Raw genomic sequence first — 27,131 nt, forward strand, 5'->3', positions numbered from 1 at the left:
CAGCCCACAAAACATGATTTTTATAAGAGCTCTAAATTAGAAATTTTGTAGCCATCTGTTTGAATTTTAGGAAATTCAGGGCTTCTGGGGAAAGAATCAACAACTTTAAAAAAAATGAATGTTGTTTTTGGGGACTGTGTTTTTGCCTTTCTTTGTATCCTCACTGCTTAGCACAGTCCTTTGCACATGCTAAATGCTTAAAAGATGCTTGTTGGCTGACTAACTGCATCTTTCCTGACTCATTTGCTCCCGGGAGTGGGGATTGGAAATATACATCCAAAGGAAAGAAATTGCTGAGGAAAAGAAGGACTGGGGAGAAGTGACACCATTAGTGTGGGGCGTGGGATTTGGCAAAACCAGGCTGTTACTGCTATTGGCTGTGACTAGTTCCCTTCCGACTCTTCTTTGTCCTATTTAGGCCACTTAGGGCATTGTTTCGTGGTGGCTGTGATGAAAAGCTCAGGGGTCACAACTGCTAAGGCTCTCTGTCAAAAGGGCAGGACAGTGACTGAAGGAGGCCTAAAGCTGATGTGAAATTAGCTACTGTAGCAAGGTTTTCAGATTTATTCTTTTCCTTCTTTTGTTGGGATGAATCGAAGAAAATGAATGTAGAAGGCTCCTTTTGTTGTTTACCTTTTCATTGTGAGAAAGGTCAGGAAATTTACAGAAACAAATTTTTTTTTTAAAGGCAATTGGAGGGGCAGCTAGGTGGCACAGTGGATAGAGCACCAGCCCCAGAGTCAGGAGGATCTGAGTTCAAATCCGGCCTCAGACACTTGACACTTTCTGTGTGACCCTGGGCAAGTCACTTAATCCCATTGCCTAGCCAAAAAAAAAAAATTAAAAAAACAACAACAATAAAGGCAATTGGGGTGAAGTGACTTGCCCAGGGTCACACAGTTAGTAAGTGGTCTGAGGCCGGATTTGAACTCAAGTCCTGACTTCAGGGCTGGTGCTTTATCCACTGTGCCACCTAGCTGCCCTGGAAAGTCTTTTTTGAAAGACAAGACCACATTGCTTCAAACCAAGAATGCATCACCAAATTAAGTAAGTCAGGCAGTACCAAGCAGAAGTAGGTGTAAAAGTTTAAATCTTGCAGCTGAGCTTTTTGTATAGTTTGCAGTAGTCTGGCATATTGGATTAGCACAGTCTAACCAGTCTGATAAGTGCAGACACTGGACTTGTGTCCCATGCCAGATCTCTTCTTGGTTAGCTTTGCTAATTTTGGGCAAGCCACCTCCCCTATATAGGCTTCAGTTTCCTTTTTTTTTTTTCCTAAAGGGATGATTCTGTGATTTGGTAATCACTAAGGGCCTTCCCAAGCCCAAGAGTCAATTTTTTCTATGAAACACCTAGTTAGAATTGAAATTTAACCTGCTCACTTTCAAGAAGAACTCTGATTCTCAAGGACTTGGAAAAATTTAGTAACTTAGGCTCATGGCTATCCTACAAAAATGAAAGAAAATTTTTTCCTGATTTATTAAATGCTAGGGTACTTTTGTTCTCCGAAGCCAATAGGTTTGTTAACTTCCAAGTCAGTCTCTAGTGTTCAGTTTTTGTTGCCTTATTTTTTTGTGGTTAAGTACAGGGAAGATGTTTTTGAATATTCATACTGTGTTCATAGAATTCAGTAGGTAGCTGGCACAGCTGCTGCTCATTCTCTTTATTGTGAGCCTCCATCTCCTGTCTTGTAACTCATGAGAAGGTGGCCCGGAAACCCTTCACCCAGTGGGAGCTTCATTTTTGTTGTGTGTCTTAGCTGTTGAGGTAAGACTGAACACACATGTTTATCTATGTGCCCGCAGGCAGCGTTGCTTCACTGTGGTGGGATCCTATTCAGCGGTTACTCTTCTCAGGAGCGTCTGACAACAGCATCATCATGTGGGACATTGGGGGAAGAAAAGGGCGGATGCTGCTGCTTCAGGGCCATCAGTAGGTGACCTAAATGTTTTCATCTCTGAAGGAAAGTTTGGGGCTCTGTGTATTTTTCCAAGAAACGTGTACTAATGGAATGACATGCAACTGCGTGCCCCTCTCCAATCATTCAACAGGCGTTTATTAAGTATCTGCCGTGTACTGAGTACCATAGTCTCTGTCCTCAGAGAGTTCATTTTTAAAAACTTTTGCTGTCAAGTAAAGCGGTCTTCAGTTTTTGCTGCTCGTTTCGTTCAGAGCTGCTTTCCCTTTTTCCTTTCTTTCCTTTTTAAAGTTTTATTGGTGTCTTTTGTTTTCGTATCACTCCATTTCCCCATGTATCTGTCCTTCACGGAGATATCCCTTATGCCTAAGAATAAAAAAGGAAGAGGAAAGGGGCTATTCAGCCAAATTAAGCAGCACCATGTAGGTCTTATAGGAGGTGTTGTAGCCCTCTCGCCTCTGCCAGAAGGGAAGGAGATACCTTCTTCTCTTTCTTGTTCAGGGCCACATGGAGTCATCAGAGTTTTACGGTATTCAGTTCCGATTTTGGTGGTAGTTCTTTCTGTTTACCTTGTTGTAGTCATCGTTTTGTTTTCCTGCTTTGCTTACTTGGGTTTGGATCAGTTCGTGTAAGTCTTCCTATGCTGCCCTTTATTCTTCTGTTCTCGTTGTTTTTCTTTGATGTTATTTGCTTTCAGAAGTGGATTTGAGATTGCATTTGGCACAGGAAGTTTCTGGTGAGAAACTCCTGCAGATGCAGCATGGCACTCACTCTGCAGCTTTCAGAGCAGCTTGGCGGTACTGAAAGGATAAATAGCACACGCAAGATAGGGTATGTTAAAGGCAAGACTTGACCCCAGGTTCTCCTGACTCCAAGGCCAGCTCTGTGCCAGCTGGGCTATGGTGCCCTATTCCCTGTAATCTTCACATTAATCATTACTCAGGTTATTGCTTTATTTCAAATAAAAACTTTGGTATTTCTGAGAAAACAAACCCTTGTAACAAATATAAATGTCATGAATAGATCTTTTTTTTTTTTTTTGCTTTTTGGTGAGACAGTGGGGGTTAAGTGACTTGCCCGTGGTCACACAGCTTGTAAGTGTCATGTGTCTGAGGCCGGATTTGCAGGGCCGGTACTCTATTCACTGCGCCACCTAGCTGCCCCCGTGATTATAGCTTGATGGCATGCTAAGGGGTCCTTTGTAGTTCCCTTGAATCTCCTAAAATGCTTCAGGTCCTTTTATAACACAATTGGTTTTGTCTGTGGGGTTCTTTGTTTTTGGTTCCCTATACAATTGATGATTCAAACTTAGTAATAACCTCAATCTAAGGTTAATGAAGTAGTTGTTACCAATCAACAAATTTTTTATTACGTGCCAGGCATTGTACTGAACACTAGAGAGACATTTTTTTTTGAGAGACAATTACAAATATGAAACAGACCTACTCTCTAATGACTTCCATCCTAATGGAAATGAGACAACAAAGGCATGTATAAATGAATGCAGAATATATACAAAATAGATACCAGGGAGTATTGGGAGGGAGAGAGGGCACAAGCAGCTTGTCTGGGGCATGAGGAAGGGTGTTACATAGAAGGTGGCATGTCAGCTGAGTCTTGAAAGAAACCAGAGATTCCAAAAGGTAGAGATGGGGAGGGAATGAATTCCCAGCATGGGGGACAGCCAGAGAAGTGAGAGATGGAGTGTTGTGTGTGTACAACAGTGAGAAGGCCAGTCTGGCTTTAGAGCTTTGTGTGTGAGGTAGTAATGGTTGAGAAGACTGGAAAGATAGACAGAGTCCAGGCTGTGAAAACCTTTACATTCCAAATAGAGAAGTTTATATTTGTGCCTAGCGTGGGCTGAGTGAAGGGGATTGTTTCAGTAGTCCAGGCCAGAGGTGATGTGGACCAGGATTGTGGATATGGAAGTGAGAGAGGTCATGCAGATAGAAATGACAAGATTTGGCAACTGATTGGGTGGTGGAGATGGCAGTTGAACCCATGTGTGCTCCTGAGATTGTCATAGGAGAGTATCTGGACAGAAGATGAGGGCCTAAGAGGGAGCCTTAGGGTCAGACCACACTGGGTGGGCAAAGCATGGGTGATGAATTGGTAAAGAAGACTAAGCAGGAGTGGTCATACAAGGAGGAGGAGAGCTAGGCAAGAGCATGAAAATACAGGGAGATGAGAGGATTCTGGAGAGCAGAGTGGTCAGTAGATTTGGTGTTACAGAGGTCATGGAGGATTAGGACCAGGAAGAGACCATTCACTTGGCAGTTGAGAGAATTGGTAACTTGGGAAAGAGCAATTTCGATTGAGTGTTGAAGTCGGAAGCCAGATTTCAGGGTAAATAAGGAGAGAGTGAGAAGAGAAGGGGAAGCGCTGAGTGTCAAACAACAAAAAACAGGAGAAATGCTTTCTTGACCAAAGGCCTGGTGCAGGGAAGAGGGCAGTGGGGTGAGAGGTGGGAGCTCCCAGCTCTCAGCCTAGTTCTGTCTTTAATTAGCTCCGGTACCATAGCAGCTTATGTCCCTTTCTGGACTCTTCCTCTCTAAAATGAGGAGTGACCTTTAGGGACTCAGCTCTAAAATGTGACGATTCCAGTTCTAGAGTTCTTTGACGCAGGAGGAATTCTTAGCCTTGCCAGGGGGCTTTTCCTATGAGTTTTGAGGAATGATTGAGGGTCCCCCCCCCTCCATCTTCCTAGCACCTAACAGAAGGAGAAATAGAACCTATTGTTCACTGTACTCTAGATACTCCTATCTGTAGTTTCTGTCACAATATTGAAATGGAAAAAAAAAGTTTGTCCTCACCCTCCAGGCCTCCCATTTCTTTTTTTCATCTAAGCCTTTGTGATTGAAGTTACCACAGCCAGAAGAATTTTTTTCTCCACTTTAAGCATTTCAGTAATACACATTTTGGAAAACCATCGTGCCTAAATCAGAGAATCTTGAAACTCATCCCATCTTCTCAAGTAGAAATACTTAGCTCCTTTTCTATTTTAAAATAATTTTTATTTTTATTATTTTTGAATTGATTAAACAGCAGTTTACTTGAGCATTTCTGCATTCAAAGAACAGAAAAAAGGGCATATATAGCTGAGAAGCTCTACCATGAATAGCCTGACCCTCTTTTTTTCTTTAACAATGTAATAAACATGTAAATTCCAGAGCTGTCCTGCTTGTTTGTATCTCCTTCTATTCTTTTGTATGTGTTATTAATGCTTCATCACATTCCCTTGACCAATTCCCTTCCCCCCATTTGAAAAACAGCAGTAATACTTCCCTCGTATCCAATAATTCCTGTCACACAAAACAGATTCACACATTGGCCACTTCTGAAATCGTGTATCACACTTTGCATCTCAAGTCTGTTCTGTCTGTGGCAGGAGGCGGGGGGCAGACTTCTGTTGTTGGTCTTCTGGAAGCACAAATGGTTATTGCATTGCTCGAGTAGACTCCTTTAGCCTTTCAGAGTTGTTTTTGTTTACTGTGTTGTAGTCACTGTATAAAGTGGTTCCTGGGTCTGCTCACTTCATTTTGCATCGGTTCTTACAGGTCTTAGATTTCTCTGAATCCATCTCTTTTGTTGTTTTTATGTTCCTGTACCATTATTTGCTTAACCATTACCCAATTAACAGTTCTCTCGTATTTTCCAGTTTTTGCTGCCATCAAAGTGTTACTATAAATATATTTATACATAGGAGTCCATTCCCTTTTTCTTTGAATTCTCTGGGATAGAAGACTAGCCTTGTTTCCACTAAGTCAAGGGAATGAGCAATTTTTAGCTACTGATTTTCAAAATTCAAATGTGTAAACATTTGTCAGATATCTTCTGTGTGCTAGGCAGGTGCTGGGGATACAAAGGCAAACAAACGTGAGGTTGTCTTTGCCATCATTTTGCAGGGTCAGGTCCCTGGTCTCCAAAGCTCCCTTCTGGGAATAGCTTGTGCCACTCCAGATGAAGTCTCTTCTAGACTGGGTTGTGATGTCAAGATTCGGGGTTCTGGAGAGCAGAGGCTCGAGCGCAGCCTGGCTAGGGCAGTACCTTGTCTTTCCCTCTTGAGAAAGGGGTCTGTGGTGTGTTTTGTTCACAGTGACCGGGTGCAGGCTCTTTGTTACCTTGCGCTTACGAGACAGCTGGTTTCTTGTTCATCTGATGGGGGAATCGCTGTCTGGAACATGGATGTCCGAAGAGAAGAGGTAAGAGGGCAGCTGTGCAGATGCTGTGGGGCCCCATTGGGGGGCCACTTGTCACTGTTGTTGCAAGAGTCCTCCCCTTCTCTCATTCTGCTTGTTCCCCAGGGCCTAAGAAGCATGGACAGTTCACTTTGTGCTGCCTCACTTTCCCCTTCCTTACTGAACTCTTCACTATTTTCTGACAGAGATGTTGAGCATATAGCAAATAGAACAAGATGTGCTCAGTAAGAATAATAATAATAATAATTATAATAATATTGATAGTAAAGTCATAAGAGCAATTACATAGCGCTTTAACATTTGCAAAGTGTCTCATTTTGTCTTCACCACAACCCAGGGTGGAAGGAGGGTGGAGAGATTGGTGCTATTATCTTTATTTTACAGATGGGGAAACTGAAGCTGAGAGATAAAAGTGACTTGACCAGGGTCGCTTTAGACACGGACAGCTAGTCAGTTCTGTACCTGATTTGTGCCATTCTGCATGAATTAATCATGAGTCTTAGAAGTTCGAAAGTGAGTTAGAAGCTGGAAATGAAAGTGAACAAATTGAACAAAAGCATCTTATAAAAGAAATGACTTTAGACTCTGTCACCTCCTGTCTATAATTCTTGTCTATTGTGATCTGTTGGGTTTTTTTTTTAAACAGTTGGCTAAAAATATATAGGAAAAGTGGGTAGCCTATGACTAGCAAGTGTCTGGCCTTAAAGGGGAATTTCTGTCTTACTTGAGGAGCCAGCCTAGGCAGAGGATTACTTGGGTCACACTTCCATGACTGGTTGCTTTTTAACTTCCTTGGGAAGGCTTTGGGAGCTCATTTTACCTACTGATTTGCTCTCTCTCTCTACTGGAGGATTGAAAGAAAGTCTGTTACTGTATCATTTTTGAATTAAAGACAGTGCTCTTGAAAATAAACACTTTAGTCAGGAGGAGGATACATGCAGTAGAATGTGAGCACCAGTCTGTCATTTTTGTTGAGATCAGGATAAGGAAAAGGAGGTAGGTTATAGAAGACAGTCTACTGATGAAATGTTGGATTAATGACCTTTGTGGCTATTCTTAGAGGACAAGATGCCGGAGGGTGTATGACATAACATAGCACAGAAATAAAACTTTCTGTGTCTATAGAGGATTAAATACAAGACAGCCCAAAAGAGCTGTCACTTTAGTCTTCACTATTCTTCCCAAGCGTTAAAAGAAGCAAGTTTACTGCTCTTAAACTTCTCAAAGAAATCATTCTTTTCTGGTCTCTGGTGTTTTTCTTAGTGGCCATCTTAGGTCATTTTAAGTATGTTTCTAGTTCTTTTTTGACATGTGATACTGAACATAGTGAGTGGTTAACACCATCTGGGTGGTTTTCTTGTGAGCATTCTTCATGAGCATTGGAGTAGGAGATGACCAAGTGCCCTAAAGAATGACATTTTCTGTTTCCTTCAGATATGTGATAAAAGTCAACTGCCATTCCTTTATTTGCCTCTTCAAAGAGAAACTAGGCACTGTACTTCCCATTTAGCTGTAGTTTTCGTCTTCTTATTTCATTTATTATTATTATTATTATTACCTAGTTAGAACGGTGATATAAATCAATACCAAATTAGAGAATAAACATAAAAAGATAAGGCTTGTAAATGTGGCAGAATCCTGGTCAAAGAGGGATTCCCTGTGAGTAATAAATCATTCAAATGTTCCTGCTTGTAGATAACATTGTGTGGGTTGTATCAAGCTCTGTAGCATGGCAGAGCTTCCTGAAAAAAATCCATAATCAGAGGGTTTGTAGTCTAGGCACACAGGGAAGTGGATGAAAAATGTCTGTTGCCCAGATTTTAACATGTATTTGCATAGACACCCTATAGAACTTGCACAACAGTATATGTATCTGGGACAGGCAGTACAGATGAACGGTGAGTTAGGACCAGATTTGAAGATGAAGAGGAGGTTGGGATAGATTACTCTGGGAGATTGCAAAGCTCTGTTACTGACTCCAAGCTTTTCATGAAAGCAAAGGCCATTCTTTTTTCATTACTAACAGCTCACTGATATTGCAATTTGGCAGTGAGATAGGAATATAACTGCTTCTGAAGAATTAAAAATGGTTATCACATGGGGGGGCAGTAGAGACGCTCATGGTGCATTTAAGTAGACTACAACATATACTAGATGAGGAATGGACAAGAAGATTACCTGGCAGGGAGAGGGGATGACACATGAACAGCTTACCAGTGGAGCAGTGTCAGGACAAAGTAAGGAAGTTGCCCAGCATATTATGATAAGGAAAAGAGTTGCGCAAGTTGGGATGACATAGATGGATTTCCTTCTTCCTTGTTGGAGAGAACTCCCAAGTCAGGGAGATCACAGATCCATTTGATCACTTTGGTCAGTTCAAGTCACTGGTAATATAAGCATTTCCTGACCTGTTTTGGGTTTGGGGCACCATGGGATTGGTGAGTGGGGCCGTAGGGGAATCAATTAACGCGCTCTTCATAGAAGTAATGGTATTTATATGTAATGTCACAAATTAATCTCAGGTATGAAAAGGTAAAACAATTAGCATTTTCTCTTCTTGCTTTATTAACATCTATAACAGTTTTATTTCTTATTGAGCAGTCAAACTGAAACATTTAGATAAATTTGTTTGTTTTTCCTATCCAGGCTCCTCAATGGTTAGAAAGTGATTCTTGTCAAAAATGTGAACAACCCTTCTTTTGGAACATAAAGCAGATGTGGGACACAAAGACACTGGGGTTAAGACAAGTAAGAGGCCAACTTCAAAGCTTTACTAATGCATTTGCTGCCCTTTTTTGCCTTGTTTTTCTTAATTACATTGTGATTGTGTGTTGAACCTCACTTTGTTGAGTTCATCTATTTTTAATGGTCACTGCCACTTGGTGTCCATCCAGGAAAGACTGGTTCAGTTCAGCAGATATTTAAGTAGGTACTTTAAGAATTTAGTACCTTAATATGTAAGGCAATGATCTTGCACTAAGAAAGGTACCAAACTCTTTGCTTGTTTTTTTAAAAACAAAGCTATTCAGAAACTCAGATGCTATGACCATGAGTGAAGTGGAAGATCTTCGTGGAGAAGAGTTATTCATTGGATGATCGGCGGTCATAGATTTAGAGCTATGAGGGAACTTAGAGGCCATTGAGTCCAATCCCTCTTATTTTACAGAGTGGTTATGTGATCTGCCTAAGATCACACAGGTCACAGAAGCTGTTTTTGAACTTTGTTCTTATTTCTCCAAATCTAAAGCTTTTCCCACAGTATCATGGTCCTTAAGAGTAACTCTGTTCTCCATATGAAATATATTATAATTATATAACTGAGGATGTAAGATGTTAGAATATAAGATAAATATTTAAGATTCTTCTGAATTTTTCCACACACTTGACCCTACAGAATTTTCAAGATACGTGATTCGAGACACAGGCCAATTTGGTTTAAAATTAAGGATTAAAGAAATAGCTTATATTTCATATAAAATTTTTGAAAGTTTCTTAGAGTTAGGTATTCATGTACCACTAAAGTTCTGCAAAAATATATTTCTACAGCAGCTTTGAAAATAGCCACTCACTCAGGGCGAGTATGAATTTTTGCTGGTTAGTAGAATAGAATGTTGACTCAAATGACCAGTATACCTCTGTGGGAAGCTGGCTCAAAGTTTGTGTGAATTGGCAAATTACTTTCTGGTGTTACTTACAAGGCTGCTCCAGAGTGAAGTGATATTTTAAGATTGGCAGACAGTTCAGGAAATACTTATGTATATGTAACATTCTAATGCACCAAGATAGTTGGCATCTTTAGCATTCTGTTGCTAGCCTCTGTATTCTTAGTGTTTGCCCAGCAGTACTTTTGATCAGTACACTGTAGTTCATAGGTAAAGTAACTCCTATTTCTAATGGAAAATATTGAAATTTAACTGTGCTTTTCTGAGCTAACCACTAATATGTGTAGAGAGTGGAAGTGTCCAGTCACAAAACTCAAAGGGGTTCTGGGAAGAGTCAGTCATTATAAAAGGAATCCAGTGATTGACAGTGGAGTTTACTTGAATCTCATATCTTCTTATGTTAATTTGAAAGATTAAAAATTGAGAATCTATGATTTTTTTGGTACCAGTATATTAATCAGGAAATATTTCATCAAAACCTTTCCTTAAGGACTTTTTTTTCCTTTTCTGGTGTTCTGATTGTTCTTTCTAAAAATGTTTGTGTGTTATTTGGTCTCACCCATATATACTTTCTTAACTTTAACCCTAGCTAATCTCTTGTTACTTGCTATAAAAAAGTAATAGAGCTTTCCGCTGGCTCCGCCATGTTCGAGTGAGTCACCAAAATGATGAACACAAAAGGCAAAAAAAGAGGGACTCGAAACATGTTTTCTAGGCCCTTTTGAAAACATAGTGTTGTCTCTCTGGCTATGTATATGCGAATATACAAGAAAAGTGGTATTGTAGAAATCAAGGGTATGGGCACAGTTCAGCAAGGAATGCCACACAAATGTTACCATGGCAAGACTGGACAGGTCTATAATGTTATTCAACATGCTGTAGGCCTTGTTGTAAACGAACAGGTTAAGGGCAAGATTCTAGCCAAGAGAATTAATGTTCGTATTGAGCTTATTAAGCATTGCAAGAGCAGAGAGAGCTTCCTGAAGCGGGTACAGAAAAATGATCAGAAAAAGAAGGAAGCCAAAGAAAAAGGCACTTGGGTTCAACTGAAGCGCCAGCCTGCTCCACCCAGAACCAATGGCAAGGAACCTGAGCTGTTGGAACCGATTCCCTGCAAATTCATGGCTGTAAAATAAAAACAATAAAAAATTCTTGGGTTAAAAAACAAAAAGTAATAGAGAAGGAAAAAAAATTTAGACTCAAGCATTACAAGGCAATTTGCAAATTATTATTCCAGAGTAGGAATGGTCTAATGTTTAAAGCACATTTGATTCTTAGATTTTATGTAACATAAATGTAAAGGTACATGTGTAAAAGTGCAAAATCTTAGCTTCCTTTTTTTTTTTCATAACACTTTGAAGCATCACTGTAGGAAGTGTGGGCAAGCAGTGTGTGGAAAGTGCAGCACCAGGCGCTCCACATACCCAGTCATGGGCTTCGAGTTCCAGGTCCGCATGTGCGACTCTTGCTATGACTCCATCAGAGACGAAGAGTAAGGAGCTTCCTATCTTGGCTTTGTTTTCAAATGAAAGTGTGAGAAGCAAGATGCATTTCTTACCAAAAGGTCTGCTTGAAGAAGTTTTTTTTAAACTTTAAAAAATTCAGTTGTCAACAATGACAGATAACTCCAAACTCGAAGAATAGGAAAGAGGACTGTATAAAAAACTGCGAACGTCTGTGTAAACATCTGTGCTTTTATGTTTCCTTAGAAAAATTAAATTACGTGCACGCATATGTATACAAATACATGTATACATATATAATACACATGTATTATGATATGCACACACATACACACACGCAGATATGTGAATGTCTCCAAGTAGTATCACATAACTGTGTTTTTTACCCCCTTTGGACCTCCTTTTTATACAGCTTTTACAATGCTTTATTGATATTCTTGTTGCTTATTTCTAAAGAGGTGTGTGATCATTCTCACCTTGGATAAGATAGTTTAGGTGCCAAGTGGACACATTGTTGGACTGGGAGTCAGCAAGGTCTGAGTTTGAATCCTGACACACACATTTACTAGCTCTGTGATGCTGGACAAATGATGTGACCTCTCTGAATATCACTTTCTTCATCTGTTGAATGAGGAGGGTAGGGTCCCTTTCAAATCTAGATCTATGATTCTTTGAGCTTCATAACCCAGCACACATCTCTATCTCCACCTAGTGGTTTCTAGTCTACAGTGAATGGTCTGCAATAGCCGTGTACTGATTGTGGCTGATCTAAGTCACTTCATTCTTTTCTTCCGTTATATTTGTATCGATTTTGTAGTTATGAAAACTTTGTAGAGTAAACTTTCTTGTACAGAAGCAAAGTTAGTGCAGAAGATTATTACTAAATGACTGCCCATGATCCTGTCACAGTTCTGGGCTAGAAAACTTACTCTAACTGGAGTTCTACTCCAGTTTTGTTTTGTGATTTAGAATGACAAGATAACCATGTTCTGGATTACTTGACCTTTTTATCAGCTTGCTACCTAAAATAATGATATTATAATATTAGCAACTTCAGATTTTTCTTCTGCTCATCAATCAGAATTCATTCATTCAATAAATATTTACCACATACCTACCATGTGAAAATCATAGTACCAGGAACTTACAGAAGTAGATAATAAGATACAACTCCTGCACCATAGCAATTTAGGTTCACATAGTAATTATTAGATCATCAATGCTTTGAGGAGTTCAGGACATCTAGCAAAGGAGGCATCCCCACTCTACGAAGTCCTTTTGTTGGGGTTCTCCAGCTTTGGTGCGTAGCCCTTCTGTTGGATTGTTTGTACAGCCTCCTATCTGCCCATTGCAGACACTGTGGTCAGCCCCTCCATTTTAAGGGAAGTGGCTAGGATGCTGAAGAAATAGCCTCAACCTTTTGAAGTTAATAAGGCTCCTCTGGTTAAAAGGGGATAGGACGAAGGCCACCCTCTCTACTCTCGACTCTCCCAATCAATTCTTTCTCAGGTTGCTCTCTCACCTAACATCCCTAGATGGCTTGAATCTCTTCTGAGCTTTTAGATGCTCAAATCTCTGATTCCAGCTAGCTCAAAGGGCATGATCAAGGCCAATCTAAACGATTCCTGTTGCATATTAAGGCATAGCATCTTGGGATGGGATATGATACGATTGATTTAATTCAGTTGTTCCCCCTCTTACTCTGATACTTTTATAGCGTTTTAAAGAATAGACAGGATTTAATATGCAATATCTGCTATGATACAACAGTTTTTTTTTAATAAGTGTTGAGTATTATTCCTACTTTACTGATGAAGGAGCTGAGTCTAAGAGAGGGTGTTATTTGCCCTGAGTCAAAAAGCTAATAAGTGTCAAAGGCAGGGTTTGAATTTAGATGTTCCTTACTCAAAATCTAGCATTTTATCTATTATGTCTCCTAATGACTCATAGCCCATGAAAACTTTTAGGATTAAACTTAAGAGGCCTTCCTTCATGTGACTATACTCCCTCATGCTTTAACTATCATAGTTTCTCTTTTGCCTTAAATATTCTTAAAATTGTGAGAATTTTCTAAATAGGAGTATGTGTTCACTCTCCCTGTGAAGAAATAAAAATAAAATGTGAGAATTCTTTAATCTGTTACAAAAGCCTTGCTTTTGTCTTACCTTGTAGTTATGGCCTTTAATTGTGAAACAATTTTTAGAGCCATCCAAATGTAGAAATAACACTAAATTCTGATGACAGTTTGCCAAATGAGTTTTACATCTGATGTTTTCTCTTTACTAGTCGCACTTCTCTGGCAACCTTTCATGAAGGAAAACATAACATTTCTCACATGTCTATGGATGTTGCTAGGGGACTGATGGTGACCTGTGGGACCGATCGTGTTGTAAAGGTAACTTTTAAAAATTGTTTCAGGTACTATCTAGATTTAGAGTTGGCTTTTTGCTTTATTCTGTTATCACCATTTCATTGACTTGATGAAATTAAAATTAAAAGCAGTTTGTCTTCTATCTTTTGTTGGCAGTATGATTTCGAACGTGGCATCTGTTTTCTGTAAACTGTACAATGTCCATTTAAAAAGCACAAAATAGTTATAGTTTTTAGTCCCCCTTAGTTTAGTTGTTGACTTTCCTATGAAGTTTCTTCCGCTGCTGGTGCATTTTTTGGACTTTCTTATTATTGGCATACTCTTTCCTCTTCTGACTAGCTGAGGGGTTCTGTGTTGGTGTGTTCATCTTCAATGTTGATGCCAAAACAGCCGCATTTCTTAGACTTACTCCCCAATTAATAGAGGGAGCCTCGTCTGCATATACCCCAGCTCCTGCATGTTCCTGTGGAGTCCCTTTTGTTTTGTGCCTAATCTCCATCATTATTTTTCCTCTAACTTTCCTCCTCCTTCCTTGATTTAATTTTCTTCTTGGCTTGTGGTCTTCCTCTGGATGTCTCATGCATCTGTAACAGGCATGTTTATGTTCTAAATTTAAAGTGTAACCAGATATTTTTTAATTAAATTCCTGGGCTTGTGGCAGGTAAAGTAATTGTATTTGGCATGGTTCTTGATTGATACCAGCATTTATTTGGAGGGAATAAGGTGAAGGTGGGAAGAAAATATAGTAGAACCCTATCCTAGCATTATTAGAATGGCTTTAAGTCCCATCCTTGCAGAGGACCCTATTTATCAGCCATCTGAGGATCAGACTTGGCTAGGTTGGGTTGGACTCGTGACCAAAAGGTTGACAGTGGACAATGCATTTTTTTTCTATCCATAGCTATTTATCAAGACCATCTATTAAGGCTTAGAGGTGTTATAACCTTTTTTTTTGTGGGGAAGGATTTCCTATATTGATGAAATAACAGAAGTTCTTAACCTTTTTTCTGTCAGGGATCCCTGTGGCAGTCTGTGGCCCCCTTCTCAGAATGTTTTTAAATGCATAAACTACTAGGATTACAGGGGAAACCAATTATACAGAAGTATGGTTATCAAAGTTTTTTTTTAAAGCTCAAGTTCATGAATATAGGTAAGAACCCATTACCTAGGGGATGGGATCTGAGCAACAGTGAAATTGAATCTGAGGTATAGAAAGACTTTACTGTATTTTGAGACAATCCATAGTCAATTGTAAGTCAGTTGTGACTGTGTGATCATGGTCTGAAAATCTTCAGCCTGATCTATTACTGTACCTTCCATCTCTCCTTTTTGAAATGAGTTTCTTTTTTTTTTTAAAGGCAATTGGGGTTAAGTGACTTGCCCAGGGTCACTCAGCTAGTAAGTATGTCAAGTGTTTGGTCTGAGGCCAGATTTGAACTCAGGTACTCCTGACTTCAAGGCCGGTGCTTTATCCACTGCACCACCTAGCTGCCCCTTTGAAATGAGTTTCAATTCCTGTTTTCCTTTGTGACTCAAAAAATGCCCAGTATTATAGGCTGAAGGAGATTTGGGACTATTGTGAGAGAAGAAGAAACTGGAAGAATCTAGTTTTTCCTAATATGAATACTTTTCATTTTTATCAAGTATGTGTCTTTCCAGAGCTGTCATTTACTGTGATGACCAATTTTGCCTTCTCCCACATTCCCTTTTCTCTTACAGATATGGGACATGACACCTGTAGTTGGTTGTAGTCTTGCAACTGGATTCTCCTCCCGCTGACCTAGGACTTGGGCAATTTATGCACCTTATGGACAGCAACAAGCACCAAATGAAGTCCTTCCTCTGAATAGCTCCACAATTTCTGGTTGCTTGAATGTCCAGTAACCATTTAAAAAACAAAGTTAAAAAAAGTTTTTGTTCTGTAGGACACTCCTGGAACCACCTCGATGCAGATGTGCCTCTAAATGTCTTGGTAGGATGGATACAAAGGATTATCTGTAATGTGAGTCCTGGAAAGCAGACTTAACTTCAACTTAGTTTGCATGTGAACAGTGTGTTAAAATGTCCTGAAAAAGGAATCAGATGAGAAGGTTAGTGGAAAACATTGAACAGAGACATAAAGGACTTTCAGTAAATGGTTCCCATAGGATTCTAAATCTACTCACAAACCAGTCTAGCCAGATTCCCAAAGCACTTTTCTGGCTATACAGATTGTTGGAGCAAGAAGGAAGAGCAAGGAAGACACAGAATCGCTGGTTTATCTTTCTTGAGGGGCAGTGATTGAATTTTGAAGTGCCAGAGAGTCCCATCTGCTGCCGGAACTGGAGTATATTCTGTAGTGTAGTGATTGCCAAGCCTCCTCAAGGCGTCTCTTTTTCCCAGGCCATGTGATAGTCTGCACATAGTTTCAGTCACCTTCAGTCGTTTGTAGCTTCTTTTTTTTTTTCCTGGCTCATATACATGGGCGGCTGTTTGTAGATGTTTGTAAGTCAGTCATAAACTCTCTCTGTCCCCAGAGGCAGTCCACAGCTGGCCATTTACCACCCAGCAGTTAGTTTGCAGACATTTCTATGGTGCTGTTAAAATAGGAAACACACTAAACTGCCTCGCTTCTCTTATTGCAGTGAAGAATGATTATGGTACCAGCATGACTATATGGGAAACAATCTGTGTGTTCCATCCAACAGTCTGGTCCATTTGATACTGAAAACCTCTTTCTAGTTCTAAATGGAGAATTTGAGAGATTGCGGTAGCAATTCAGTATGCACTTCGGAAGATCGAGCTGGTGTTTAAGCTCTGCGGCTTTTTTAGTGTTCTTCGTATTTCTTGGCACTCCTTAAGAGTGGTCAATGACTCAAGACGATAGTTCTAAAATCAGATTTTGCACAGTAAGCACTGACTTGCTGATATGAGACCTAATATTTTCTTTTAGTTGTTAACCAAGTTTAGTGTAGAGGCCAAGTCTTGTTAAAACTGTTTAGCTAATTGTTTCCTGGACAATGTCAGCATTCCATCCATTTTAATATTAAAATATTTATGATTTATTGCCTGTTGGGCTGTAGAAATGGGCACACTTTTTAGTATACTTGGTTAGACTTTTTGAAGGAAGAATTTTAGAGCAGTTGGTAATGCTGTCTGTTCCTGTGCACTGATGTATTTGGATTAAAAGGCTCTGCTAGTTCGTGGTTAATTTTGTGGGATTAAAATAAGTCATAGACTCTCTTTTATACTAATAGTTAAGTGGAATATCAAATTTAGGAAATTTAAATTAGAATTAAATATTTTAATGTCCAGCTGACATGAACGAAGAGGGGGTTGGAGGGAGGGCTGTCAAATGCATCATGTTTTGAATTAGCTTTCATTTATTTCTGAATAGCAGTCAATTTTTGGTATTAAATACTGTTTTTTGGGTTATTGTACTTAGGAGAGGTTTTATTTTTGAAAACTTATTGGACTTTCTGCCAAAGGCCCCACATGTTGCTTACCGAAAATGTAATTTTAAAAAATATGTAACATTGAATGTTAAACATCATATGGTAATTTCCATTTGAACAAATGTTCTTCCCCTGTGTTCAGCCCGTAAGAAGATGCTATCCTGGGGATCTGATTGGTCCTTACAAGGAAGCTAGCATATGATTGACTCTTTGCTTTGTTGAAAAGTGCTGAACTCTGGTTTTGTTTTTTCCTAAACTTTTTTCCAAAATGTCATGTTTCTTCTCTGTGATAGACAGGACACATTATCAGGGCTTTAGGCAGGGTTGTACAGTTTTGAATTATTTCCATTTTTGAGATACTTAATGAAAAATCCAGTGTTCCAGAGAGTGACACGATGTTGCTATAGCAACTCCTAAGGTATTAAGTTAATATAAATCAGGGAAGAAATGGATGTTAAGCTAAAATGGAAGTGCAATATCTAGGGAAAGCAAAGGAAAATGGTTCTTTTTTTTTTATTTGAGTTTTTATTAAAAAAAAACAACCCCACGCGTTACAGAAATGTCTTATCACTATCACAAATTCAGTGGCAAAAAAGTGTAAGTAATACTGTTTAGAGGAACAAATAAAAATTATTTTCTTAAGTTTACTAGTTGGAAAGAGTACTGGTAAGGTTATATTATAGATACTTCATTAGTTTCTATTTGTGGAGAGGAGAGGGTTATTTCAGGTTGTTCAGAAATGGCAGTTTGTTGATCCCTTCATTCCTACATGCTCACGTTCACAAATATTATTAGGAATTTCAAGCTCATAATATTGGAGAGGGAGGTCCTTAGGTTAAGTGCTAGTAGAAAGTATCGTGATAAAGAAAGACCACTTGCTTATTTAATACAATTCCTTAGTTTCCCTCTGTTAGTCTCAGTGGTAAGGCCAGTCCCCTTAGCCCCTGAGCATCACATAGATACAGATAATTCATTATTTCAAAAATCCCTCTAAGAGTGTGTCCTAGTTCCTATTTTGCTGCCTAGGGCAATTAAAAATTATTATAGCACTTTCCAGTTCTTATTCTCTTCCTGAAGAATCCAAGTGAGTTGTATCTTAAATTTGCAATTGTTTAAACTTGCCCCAGTTGTGGTTAAAAAAAATTATATATATAATATAGTAGTTAAAACTTAAGCAGGTATTTTCTAAAACCAATTTGCATTTAAATAACATCTGTTTAAGTTATTGATTCTGTTATCTCCAGAAATTGAACAAACTCGTCGCTCTTGATGAAATACCAATTACTCATTGTAAACTTGAGGTTTAGCAGTGAGTAATGTCTAGTATATGTATTCAAGTGTCTATTGTTTTGTTGTTAAATGCAAGCAGATTATTGAATGCCTACTGTATTTTCTGCAGTTTACTATACAATACCAATTTAATTGTGTAAGAAATTTGTATTTAGGATACAATTTTAAGTGTTTTTTTCTTGTAGAGTCTTTTTCGAATGGGGGAGTATAGGGTACTACTAAGTAGTGTATTTTAGTCTCTTACTAGCTGTTTTCTGCAAGATACTGTGCCCTGCATAAGTTGGAGAGACTAGATAAACCTTTTCCCTTGCTCCTCTCTATTTGTGGGTTTTGTTTTTGTGGGATTTTTTGGAATACATGTACAATAAAAAATGTTTCTTGCTTGTTAATACGTTGTCCTGATGTTTTATCTGGATACATGTGAACAAAGTTTGGATACTGGATTATAATGCTCACTAACTATGTAATCTGTAGTTCCGGAGAAACAGTTTTTCATACTGTAGCATTAAGTTAGAGCAGTATTGACTTCTTTATCACCCTGTCCGGCTTCTTCACTGTAGCCAAGAAGTTCTACTTTAAGGGAGAAATGGTGTTTGAATTGCACTAAATAACAAATTTGTTTTTATGAAATTATAAACAGAGGTGCCAATTATTATGATAGCTTCTGTGAGACCAGTAGCACGCCAAAAGTTAATTAGTCAGTGCTGGAATATGCGTGCTGAAAGAAGTAGTAACCATTGGTTTATTTGATTTCTTACCAGTCTCTAGAGAAATGATTGTTAATCCTGGTCTTATGATGACCAGGGATCTTTTCACTTATATTGCATGTCATGAAATTCTCAAAACTTAATTGTTTATTTCAAATAAAATGCAAGGAAGGGTTGTTGTAAAAATCTAGGTAATGATAAGGGTGTCACCCTTCAAAGACACAGACAGTTATTGCTCAAGAGAATAGATTTACACCTTTGCCACTATAAAGAACTGTCAGTTAAATCTATTTGCCCAAGAATGGGAAATGCTGACTTTTCCCAAAATTTTTTTGTTTTATCAGACCTATGAGTCCTAGTATGAAAGTCTGCTAGATTGTAAGTTCCATGAGGGTTGCAATAATTTCTTAATTATCTTTGCATTTCTCCAGCATTCAGCACAGTGCTTTGCATGTATTATGTATTTAATAAATGGCTGATAGAGGAATGATCAGGTTGGCCAAATCATTGAATGGCTTCTTAAATGTAGTATGGTTTGAGAAGTTAAAGCATCCTTTCCCTCATTGGTGTAGCGAATTGTGCTCTGGGCTTGGAGTCAAGAATTTCATTCAGATCTTGCTTCAGATACCTCAGCTGTATGACATCTCATGCCTTAATCATTATAGGAGCCTGCTGTTTGGCCTCCCTGCTCCAAAACTCTCCCTGTGCCAGCCCATCCTCTTATTTTGTGGTCAAAGTGATTTTTTGTAGAGTTCTGAGAATGTCACCTCCTTTGTATTCAACAAATGCCTAGCACTTCCAGTGTCAAACATAAAATCCTCTGGGTTAAGGCCTTCATAACCTGCCCCCTTCTACCTTTCCAGTCTTCTTCCATCTTATACACCTTACTCATCATTCCAATGACGCTGGCCTTGCTATTCCTCAAACAAGATACTTCATCTTCTGATTGAGCATTTTTACTGGCTATCCCCCTATTTACAGAATGTTCTCCCACCTCATCTCTGCTTCTTGGCTTTCCTCAAGTCTCAGCTAAAACCCCACCTTCTACAAGAAGTATTTCATAATCTTTCTGAATTCTAGTACCTTTTTTTTTAATTATTATTTCCATTTCATTCTATTTGTAGCTCGTGTGTACAGATTTGGTTTCATCTTGTCTCCCCCATTAGATTGTGAGCTTTTTGAGAATAGGGACTTTTAATTTGCTTTGTATCTCCAGTGCTTAACTCTGTGCCTAGCACATTATTAAAAATTTTTTTTTTTGCTTAGCACATTATTAAGCACAGTAAGCACTTAATAAATGTTTATTAATGGACCCTGGGCATGTCACAACCTCTCTGAGCCTCAGTTTCATTATCTGTCTCTTCCTGCTCTAGAGCTACGGTCCTGTAACATCAAATGCAATCTCAAATTTTGACAACAGAATTTTTTCACCAGATATTTTGATGAGTACAATGAAAGAATTAAATGAATTTGAAATACCTAGAGTAATTAGATACTTCTAGTTAATCTTAGGAAAAATATTGCCAAGATCTTGTTTTTTTCAAGATAATCCAATTCAAAATAGGATCAAAGGATTCAGAGTTAGACCTTAGAAATTATATAGTCTCATTCCCTCATTTTACAAGTGAGTAAACTGAGGCTTACAGATGATCAGTGATTTGCCCAAGGCCAAACAGATGGTGAGTAGTAGTGATTCAAACTCAGGCTTGGGAGCACTAAATTAAATGAAACTTAGAAAATAATTTCTCACTACTTACTACATCTGTACCTAGACTTGACATTTAGGGCTTAATAAACTTGAAAGAATAGAATAGCCGTTAAACTCTCAAGTGTTTCAGGGTTGGGTATATCAGTGGAGAGTGGCTAGAAATCCTAGAAGGGAAACCTGAAGTTCCCTTCTAGAGTTCCAGAAACTCAGTAAAGTTGAGCTAAGCTCTCCATCTTTCCAGGAGTGACATGCATGCCTGAAAAGCTGGCTGGTTTCTGTTGCCTGTGCTCAGATACCAGGTTTTTTTTTTTTGAGTGGGAGGGGTGTCAAAAGAATTAAATTAGGGGCCATCCTCTGAAATTAGTCCCATCTATTAGAAACACTCATAGACTAAGGACTTAGATTCTAGTTTTGTTATTACCCATAATAACAGTTGACTTTGATACAGTACTTTAAGGTTTACAACTTTCATATTGTTATATACAACATACATATTATATGTACATCATATAATGTCTATATATACACATATGTGTGTGTATTATATATATATATATATATATATATATATATATTGCTTTATGTACATTGATATTTGGTCCTCAACAACCCATTGATGTAGGTATTCTAGTATTATCCCTCTTTCACAGATTGAGACTGGGGCTGTTAGGTTAAATGACTTGCCCATTGTCACAGAGCTAATAAATAATACTCAAATTATGTCACATCCAAGTACAGGTACAAGTACAGCGCTTTCTACTTTACCATGTTAGCCTTACAATGTCAGATAAGTCAGTTTCTGGGTTTCAGTTTCCCCATTGACACATGTGGGAGCTGACCTAGACTATATTATATAACCTAAGAGGGCAAAAGAATTGGGGAAACCATATGCCTTCCCAGTTCCTGCTTTACCCTTTTTGGCAATGCAGTTAGAACTTGATATTTTCAAAGTTGGATTGAATCCTGTAATAGATGAATTTTTTTTCTTCATAGGCTAAACTAACTAGAAATCTGCAACTAAGTGTAATCTAAGGACAAATCTGTATTGACAGATACTGAAATATAGACAAAGAAAACCCAGGGCTTGATTCCTCAGGTATATCCCCCAAAGGCAGCAATGAGTTATTTCTCTATTTTTGTCTTTAATCCTTGATTCAGCATGATATAGGGTGGTTTAGCTTTGAATAAGTTGCTTAACACCGCTAAACTTCTGTTTCTTTATTGGTAAAATGGAGTGAATGTTTGTACTACTTGTCTTACTGCCTGGGAGAAGCCAAACCACTGAGCTTTGCCCTTCTTGAGACCATTTGTCCCGTCCTTATCTTCACCCTGCCCTTTCCTTCTCATCTTCACCTCTGCCATTTACTGCCCCACTGCCTCTTTATGTACTCTCCCCTCCTCCCTTCCATTGAAAACTGTAATCGAATCATCATTGCCATTGTCTCTGGGAATAGACTGCCCTATTGTTCCGCTCACCATCTTTGTGACTTCCTACATCATAGACCCCTCCCTAGTCAGCCCTGCTGTATACACTATGTGTTGTTTAGTGTAATATTGACAGGTCTACCCTGGTTATTTGCATTGGACTGGACCAGTTATTACATTTTACATAATTATAACTTTGAATAGCGTGAACTTACGTTGATCCACTTCACTGGATTCAAACTAATGAAGTCCTGGCTGTAAGCTTCTTAAGGGAGGGACTACATGATTGGTTCCTTTTTGGTCTTATATCTCTTGTCCTTCACACCCCTCTTCTTAATTCTGTGTTGGTAATATGTTGTAGCCCACTTGTGCCTGCCTCCTGTACCTCTCCATTACCTTTTGTGAGTCTTTGAATTATTTGAAGATTATGTTTTTTTGCAGCCTTACAGCACCACCAGAAGAATATTGATGTCAAAAGGATAAACTTTTATTTCCAGGAAAAGTTCAGCAGTCATGAATTCTGTGAAATTTCTCGAAGGCAGTTCAGCCCATCCATTCACCTTCTCTGGCTTAATTCTGGCCCCAATTTATTGTCTATTCAGAGGTTCTGTCCAAGATAGATGACTAAAGTATGAGACAACACTCTACATCCAGGTACCTACTACTGTCTACAACAGACATCCTTTTATTTTTTTGTTTTTTGTTTAGGCATTTAGGGTTAAGTGACTTACCCAGGGTCATCACACAGCTAATAAGTGTCAAGTGTTTGGTCTGAGGCTGGATTTGAACTCAGGTCCTTCTGACTTCAGGGCCGATGCTCTGTCCACTGCGCCACCTAGCTGCCCCCAACAGACATCCTTTTAAAAAAGTATTGATAACACCTACATTTCCCATTATACCTCTCTTGTCTCCCCCTTCAAAAGATCCATTACTTAAAGAATTTTTTTAAAGGAGAAAAAAAGGTATGTAAAAATTAACCAATGCATCAACCAAATAACACTGTATGCATTGTTCCACACCCATAGTTCCCTACTTCTGCAACAAAGAGAAGGAGGTGTGTGCTCATTGGGGAAAAATTTACAAAGTACAGTATGGTGGATGTGGAATCTGAGTACCTGGGTTCTGCCACCTACTAGCTTTACAACCTCACTTACCCTTGCTCCCCACCCCCAGCTCCACCCCTCACTTTCCTTATTTACAAAATAAGAGCAGTACTAGATCGTCTCTGAGCTCCCTTCCAGCTCTGAATCAGTGATGCAATGATCTCTCTTCTTTGGGTTCAAGCTTGGTCATTATTTCACACCATTGAGTTTTCATTTGTCTTTGTTTCCATGGGCATAGTTTTAGCCATTGTGTACATTGTTTTCCTGGTTCTCCGCACTCTCTGTCAGTTCTTGTAAGTTCTCTTCATCATTTTTGTCCTTTCTGCCAGTTCAGGAACATTCCATTCTCTCTACGTCAGTGGCCATTTACTTTGTTTCTAGTTCTTTGCTATTGTAAAATGTGCTGCTGTATAAATATTTTGGTTTCTGTGGGGCCTTACTATAGCTATTCCTGCATGAATAATTAGACTGAACTCTTCTAAATGAACATGGACCTCATGGAAGAGGCTTTGCAGTGTTCCTGCACTTGATGCAGGTCAGTACAATGTCCCATATGAATAGGAATGTCTAAAGGACCTCACCTTCCAAAGGGAACCCTCACTTGGACGTCCTCCAGTCCAGTAAGCAAGCATCTTTGGCCAACTTATATCTGTTTCCGTTTTATGCATCACAGGATATCATTAAGCAAAAGGCCACTGAACAAAGCTCTCTGTTACATCTTCTGACTAATCTTGCATAATTTGGACATTTGCACAGTGGAAGCTTTGTTGGAGGAGAGTGACATTTTGTTCTACAGAGTCACATGCTTTAAAAAAAATTCAATAAAGAGTAAGTACAGTGGAATCAAATTCTCTGCATTTTTATCAGCTGTGTGACTATATAATATCTTTTGTGAAAGCCTGACTGACCCTTCCTATAGCTTTATCAGGGATGCCCTGCCTGTGTGTTAGATCAGCGTTAGGAAATTTTCATAGAGATTGGAAAGTAGGCATATCATGTCTTCTCATTTTTATTCTGAATTGGTATTTGGTTATTGCTCTAAGTCAATGTTCTGATTGTACCTACATAGATAATTTGGAAATTACTCTTACACTGGTAGCCAGTTGTTTGTTAAAATTTATAACCAATGTCATTTTTGTATGTGGGTGTGTTTGTGATGTACATACCATGTCCTCAGTTTCTCCTGCCCTCTAGTGCAGAGCCCTATCTCTGTACTGACTTCACATCACCTGGCTTTCCTGTTCTCTAAGGCTGCCAAACTTCTTAGGGAAGGAGCCACCATAACCACTCTGCGTAATACTTGTGAGTACTTCTGTTGCCATTTAAACCCATTTTCCTTCCCCTTGGTGAAGAATGACATCTTCTCACCCCTCATTGTCCTTCCAGAGGCAACCAGGTGGGATTCAAGATTAGGGGATTGTGTGTGTATATACATCTGCACACATGCACAGACTGCATATACACATGATGTAATGCATGTGTGTGTATACACACACACACACACGTATACACACCCATATAATACATGCACCATATGGTGCATATATGTAGATCCATGTAAATATTTATACACAACACACATCTACATATACCTATATGCATCACATAAACATGTATACACACATACATGTAAGCAATACACACATGTGTGTATATGTCTGTCTATCTGTATGTTGTTGTTGAGTTGTTTCAGTCATGTCTGAATCTTCTTAGATGCCTTTGTTCAGTCTTCATTCCCATCGACTTTGCAGCATTTAGGATTTTCTTGGTAAAGATACCGGAGTGGTTTGCCATTTCCTTCTCTAGCCCATTTTACAGTTGAGGAAACTGAGGCAAAGAGGTTAAGTGACTTGCCCAGATTCACACAGCTAGTAAGTGTCTGAGAACTCATATCTTCCTGACTCCAGGTCTGGCATTCTGTCTACTGTGCCACCTAGCTGCCCGTATGTATATGTACATATACATATATATACACATGCATAGCATTGGACCTAGAATCAGGAAGACCCAAATTCAATACTACCTTGGGCACTTATGATCTGTTAATTGCATCTGTTGTAGCGTCATTTCCTTTATCTGCAACATGAGGAATAATGATAGCACTTAATTCATAGGGTTGTCAAAGGAGAGAATATATGTCACGCTCTTTGTAAACGTTAAAACTGTATATAAATGGTATAAATAAAGCTATATGTAATTGGTATTATGATATACCTTAAAATAGTCAAATTGCCCTAATAGCCTCCCAGTTTTTCTCTCTCTCAAAACTCCAAATTGCTATATCTTTACATTTCTCACAGGTATTATTTTAAGTAGGGACCTAGAGGTGGACCAAAAGTCTTGTCATCTAAGGACTGACTTGGCTACATTTGTGAAGGCCTAGCACCGCAGGGTTGGCCACCAAGTGATGGATATTTTTTTCATTCACAGTGCAGCAGGATTGCATTCTGGTTCAGAGAGCTGAGAATCCAGGCATCTACCCATGGATACTTGGAGAACAGAAGTAAGTTTACCTTCTGTCTTCTGTGTTTTCCACACACTCACACTATGGAACCTCCAAGTGAGACTCCAAAACACTACATTAAAAAGGAGGTACATTGCCTAGAAGAATATTTCATATTAATAACCAAATAAAAGAAATGGTTTCTTCTTTCAGGAACTTAGATGTTAAGTTTCTTATACCCCTCTAGGCCATATTCTCTCTGATCTAACTCAGTCAATTGAAAATTCTCATAAAATATAAATAGCCTGGCTTTGACTATGACTCCTGTTAGAGTTTCAGTTTTTTCTTATTGCAGCTGAAGGCCTCTCTCAATCTGTCTTTTAGGAAATAGACACAGAAATGTTTTCTTGGACCTAAGGTCCCAACCATTTTGAAAATGTTGAGCTTGAGATTCCTACAGGGCATCTGAATAGAGATGTCAGTTAGATAATTGGTGGTGTGAGACATGAAGCCCCTGTGCTTCCACATAGAGAACTGATAGTCATCTGTATTGAGGTGATGGTTAAACCCATGGGAATAGATGAAGTAACCATAAGAATGTGTGGAAAGAAGAGAAGAGGCCCTTTTTTCCCCTCAGATTATTGAGAGATACCATTGCTAGGGGAAAAGGAGATGAGTGATGAGCCAGCAAAGGATTCTGAGAAGGAACAATATGGCAGAAAGGAGGAAAAGTCTCAGGAGCTATGGGAAGAGAGGATATCTATTAGGTCACTGTGGTCTACAGGATCAGAAACTGCAAAGTGGATAGGGATGAAGACTGAGCAAAGGCATTTAAGAAGATAAAAACTGGGAAAAAGCAGTTAAGAAATCACTGGTAACTGAGGGGTAAGAGGCGGGGTAGGATCAGAAGCCAGACTGCAAGGAGTCAAAAACTGAATAAAACTAGAGACTGAGGCAGAAGGTGAGTCAAGGAAGAATAAAAGTATTGCTATACAGCCAGATGCCCAAAATAGGTTAGAGAATATGAATTATCAGGGACCTGGGTTCTGTCACTTTGACCTACAATATTCATTAGTGTGTGAGGGGTATAGAAGGCAGAAGGAAGGGTAAAACAGGATTGGGGTTCAGGGAGGTGTGAATATAAACAGGACAAGGGAACAAGGGATTCCAGATTAGAGAATAGTATGTGCTTGAACTGTTCAGTCATAGGAACAAAATGGAATAAAAGTGAAGTCAGAGCAAGAGTGATGGACTGAGAGAACAGGGAGGGGTGGGCCTGGACTGGTGGTCACACAGTGAAAAATGGATTGAGTTGGAGTGAGGCACAGGAAGAGATGGAAGAAAATATGAGTTCAAGATCATGGAAGCAGCACAGTTGTGGGTGATAGGTTCTAAGAGGTGATTGTCT

General features: G+C 39.0%; 1 protein-coding gene across 1 annotated transcript in view; it reads left to right on the plus strand.

Moving 5' to 3' along the window:
- WDFY1 (WD repeat and FYVE domain containing 1) overlaps positions 1-18,726 on the plus strand; it is a 56,941-nt gene extending 38,215 nt beyond the window's left edge. Inside the window, exons 7-12 of the mRNA XM_021002760.2 lie at positions 1,806-1,932; positions 6,015-6,120; positions 8,764-8,865; positions 11,141-11,271; positions 13,529-13,637; positions 15,333-18,726. Coding sequence (XP_020858419.1) covers positions 1,806-1,932; positions 6,015-6,120; positions 8,764-8,865; positions 11,141-11,271; positions 13,529-13,637; positions 15,333-15,392 — 635 coding nt within the window. The 3' untranslated portion in view covers positions 15,393-18,726. The remainder of the gene's footprint in view (positions 1-1,805; positions 1,933-6,014; positions 6,121-8,763; positions 8,866-11,140; positions 11,272-13,528; positions 13,638-15,332) is intronic.
- Positions 18,727-27,131: the final 8,405 nt, after the last annotated feature.

Source organism: Phascolarctos cinereus, unplaced genomic scaffold, assembly GCF_003287225.1.
Source record: "Phascolarctos cinereus isolate Bilbo 61053 unplaced genomic scaffold, phaCin_HiC Scaffold_7;HRSCAF=346, whole genome shotgun sequence".
NCBI lineage: Eukaryota > Metazoa > Chordata > Mammalia > Diprotodontia > Phascolarctidae > Phascolarctos > Phascolarctos cinereus.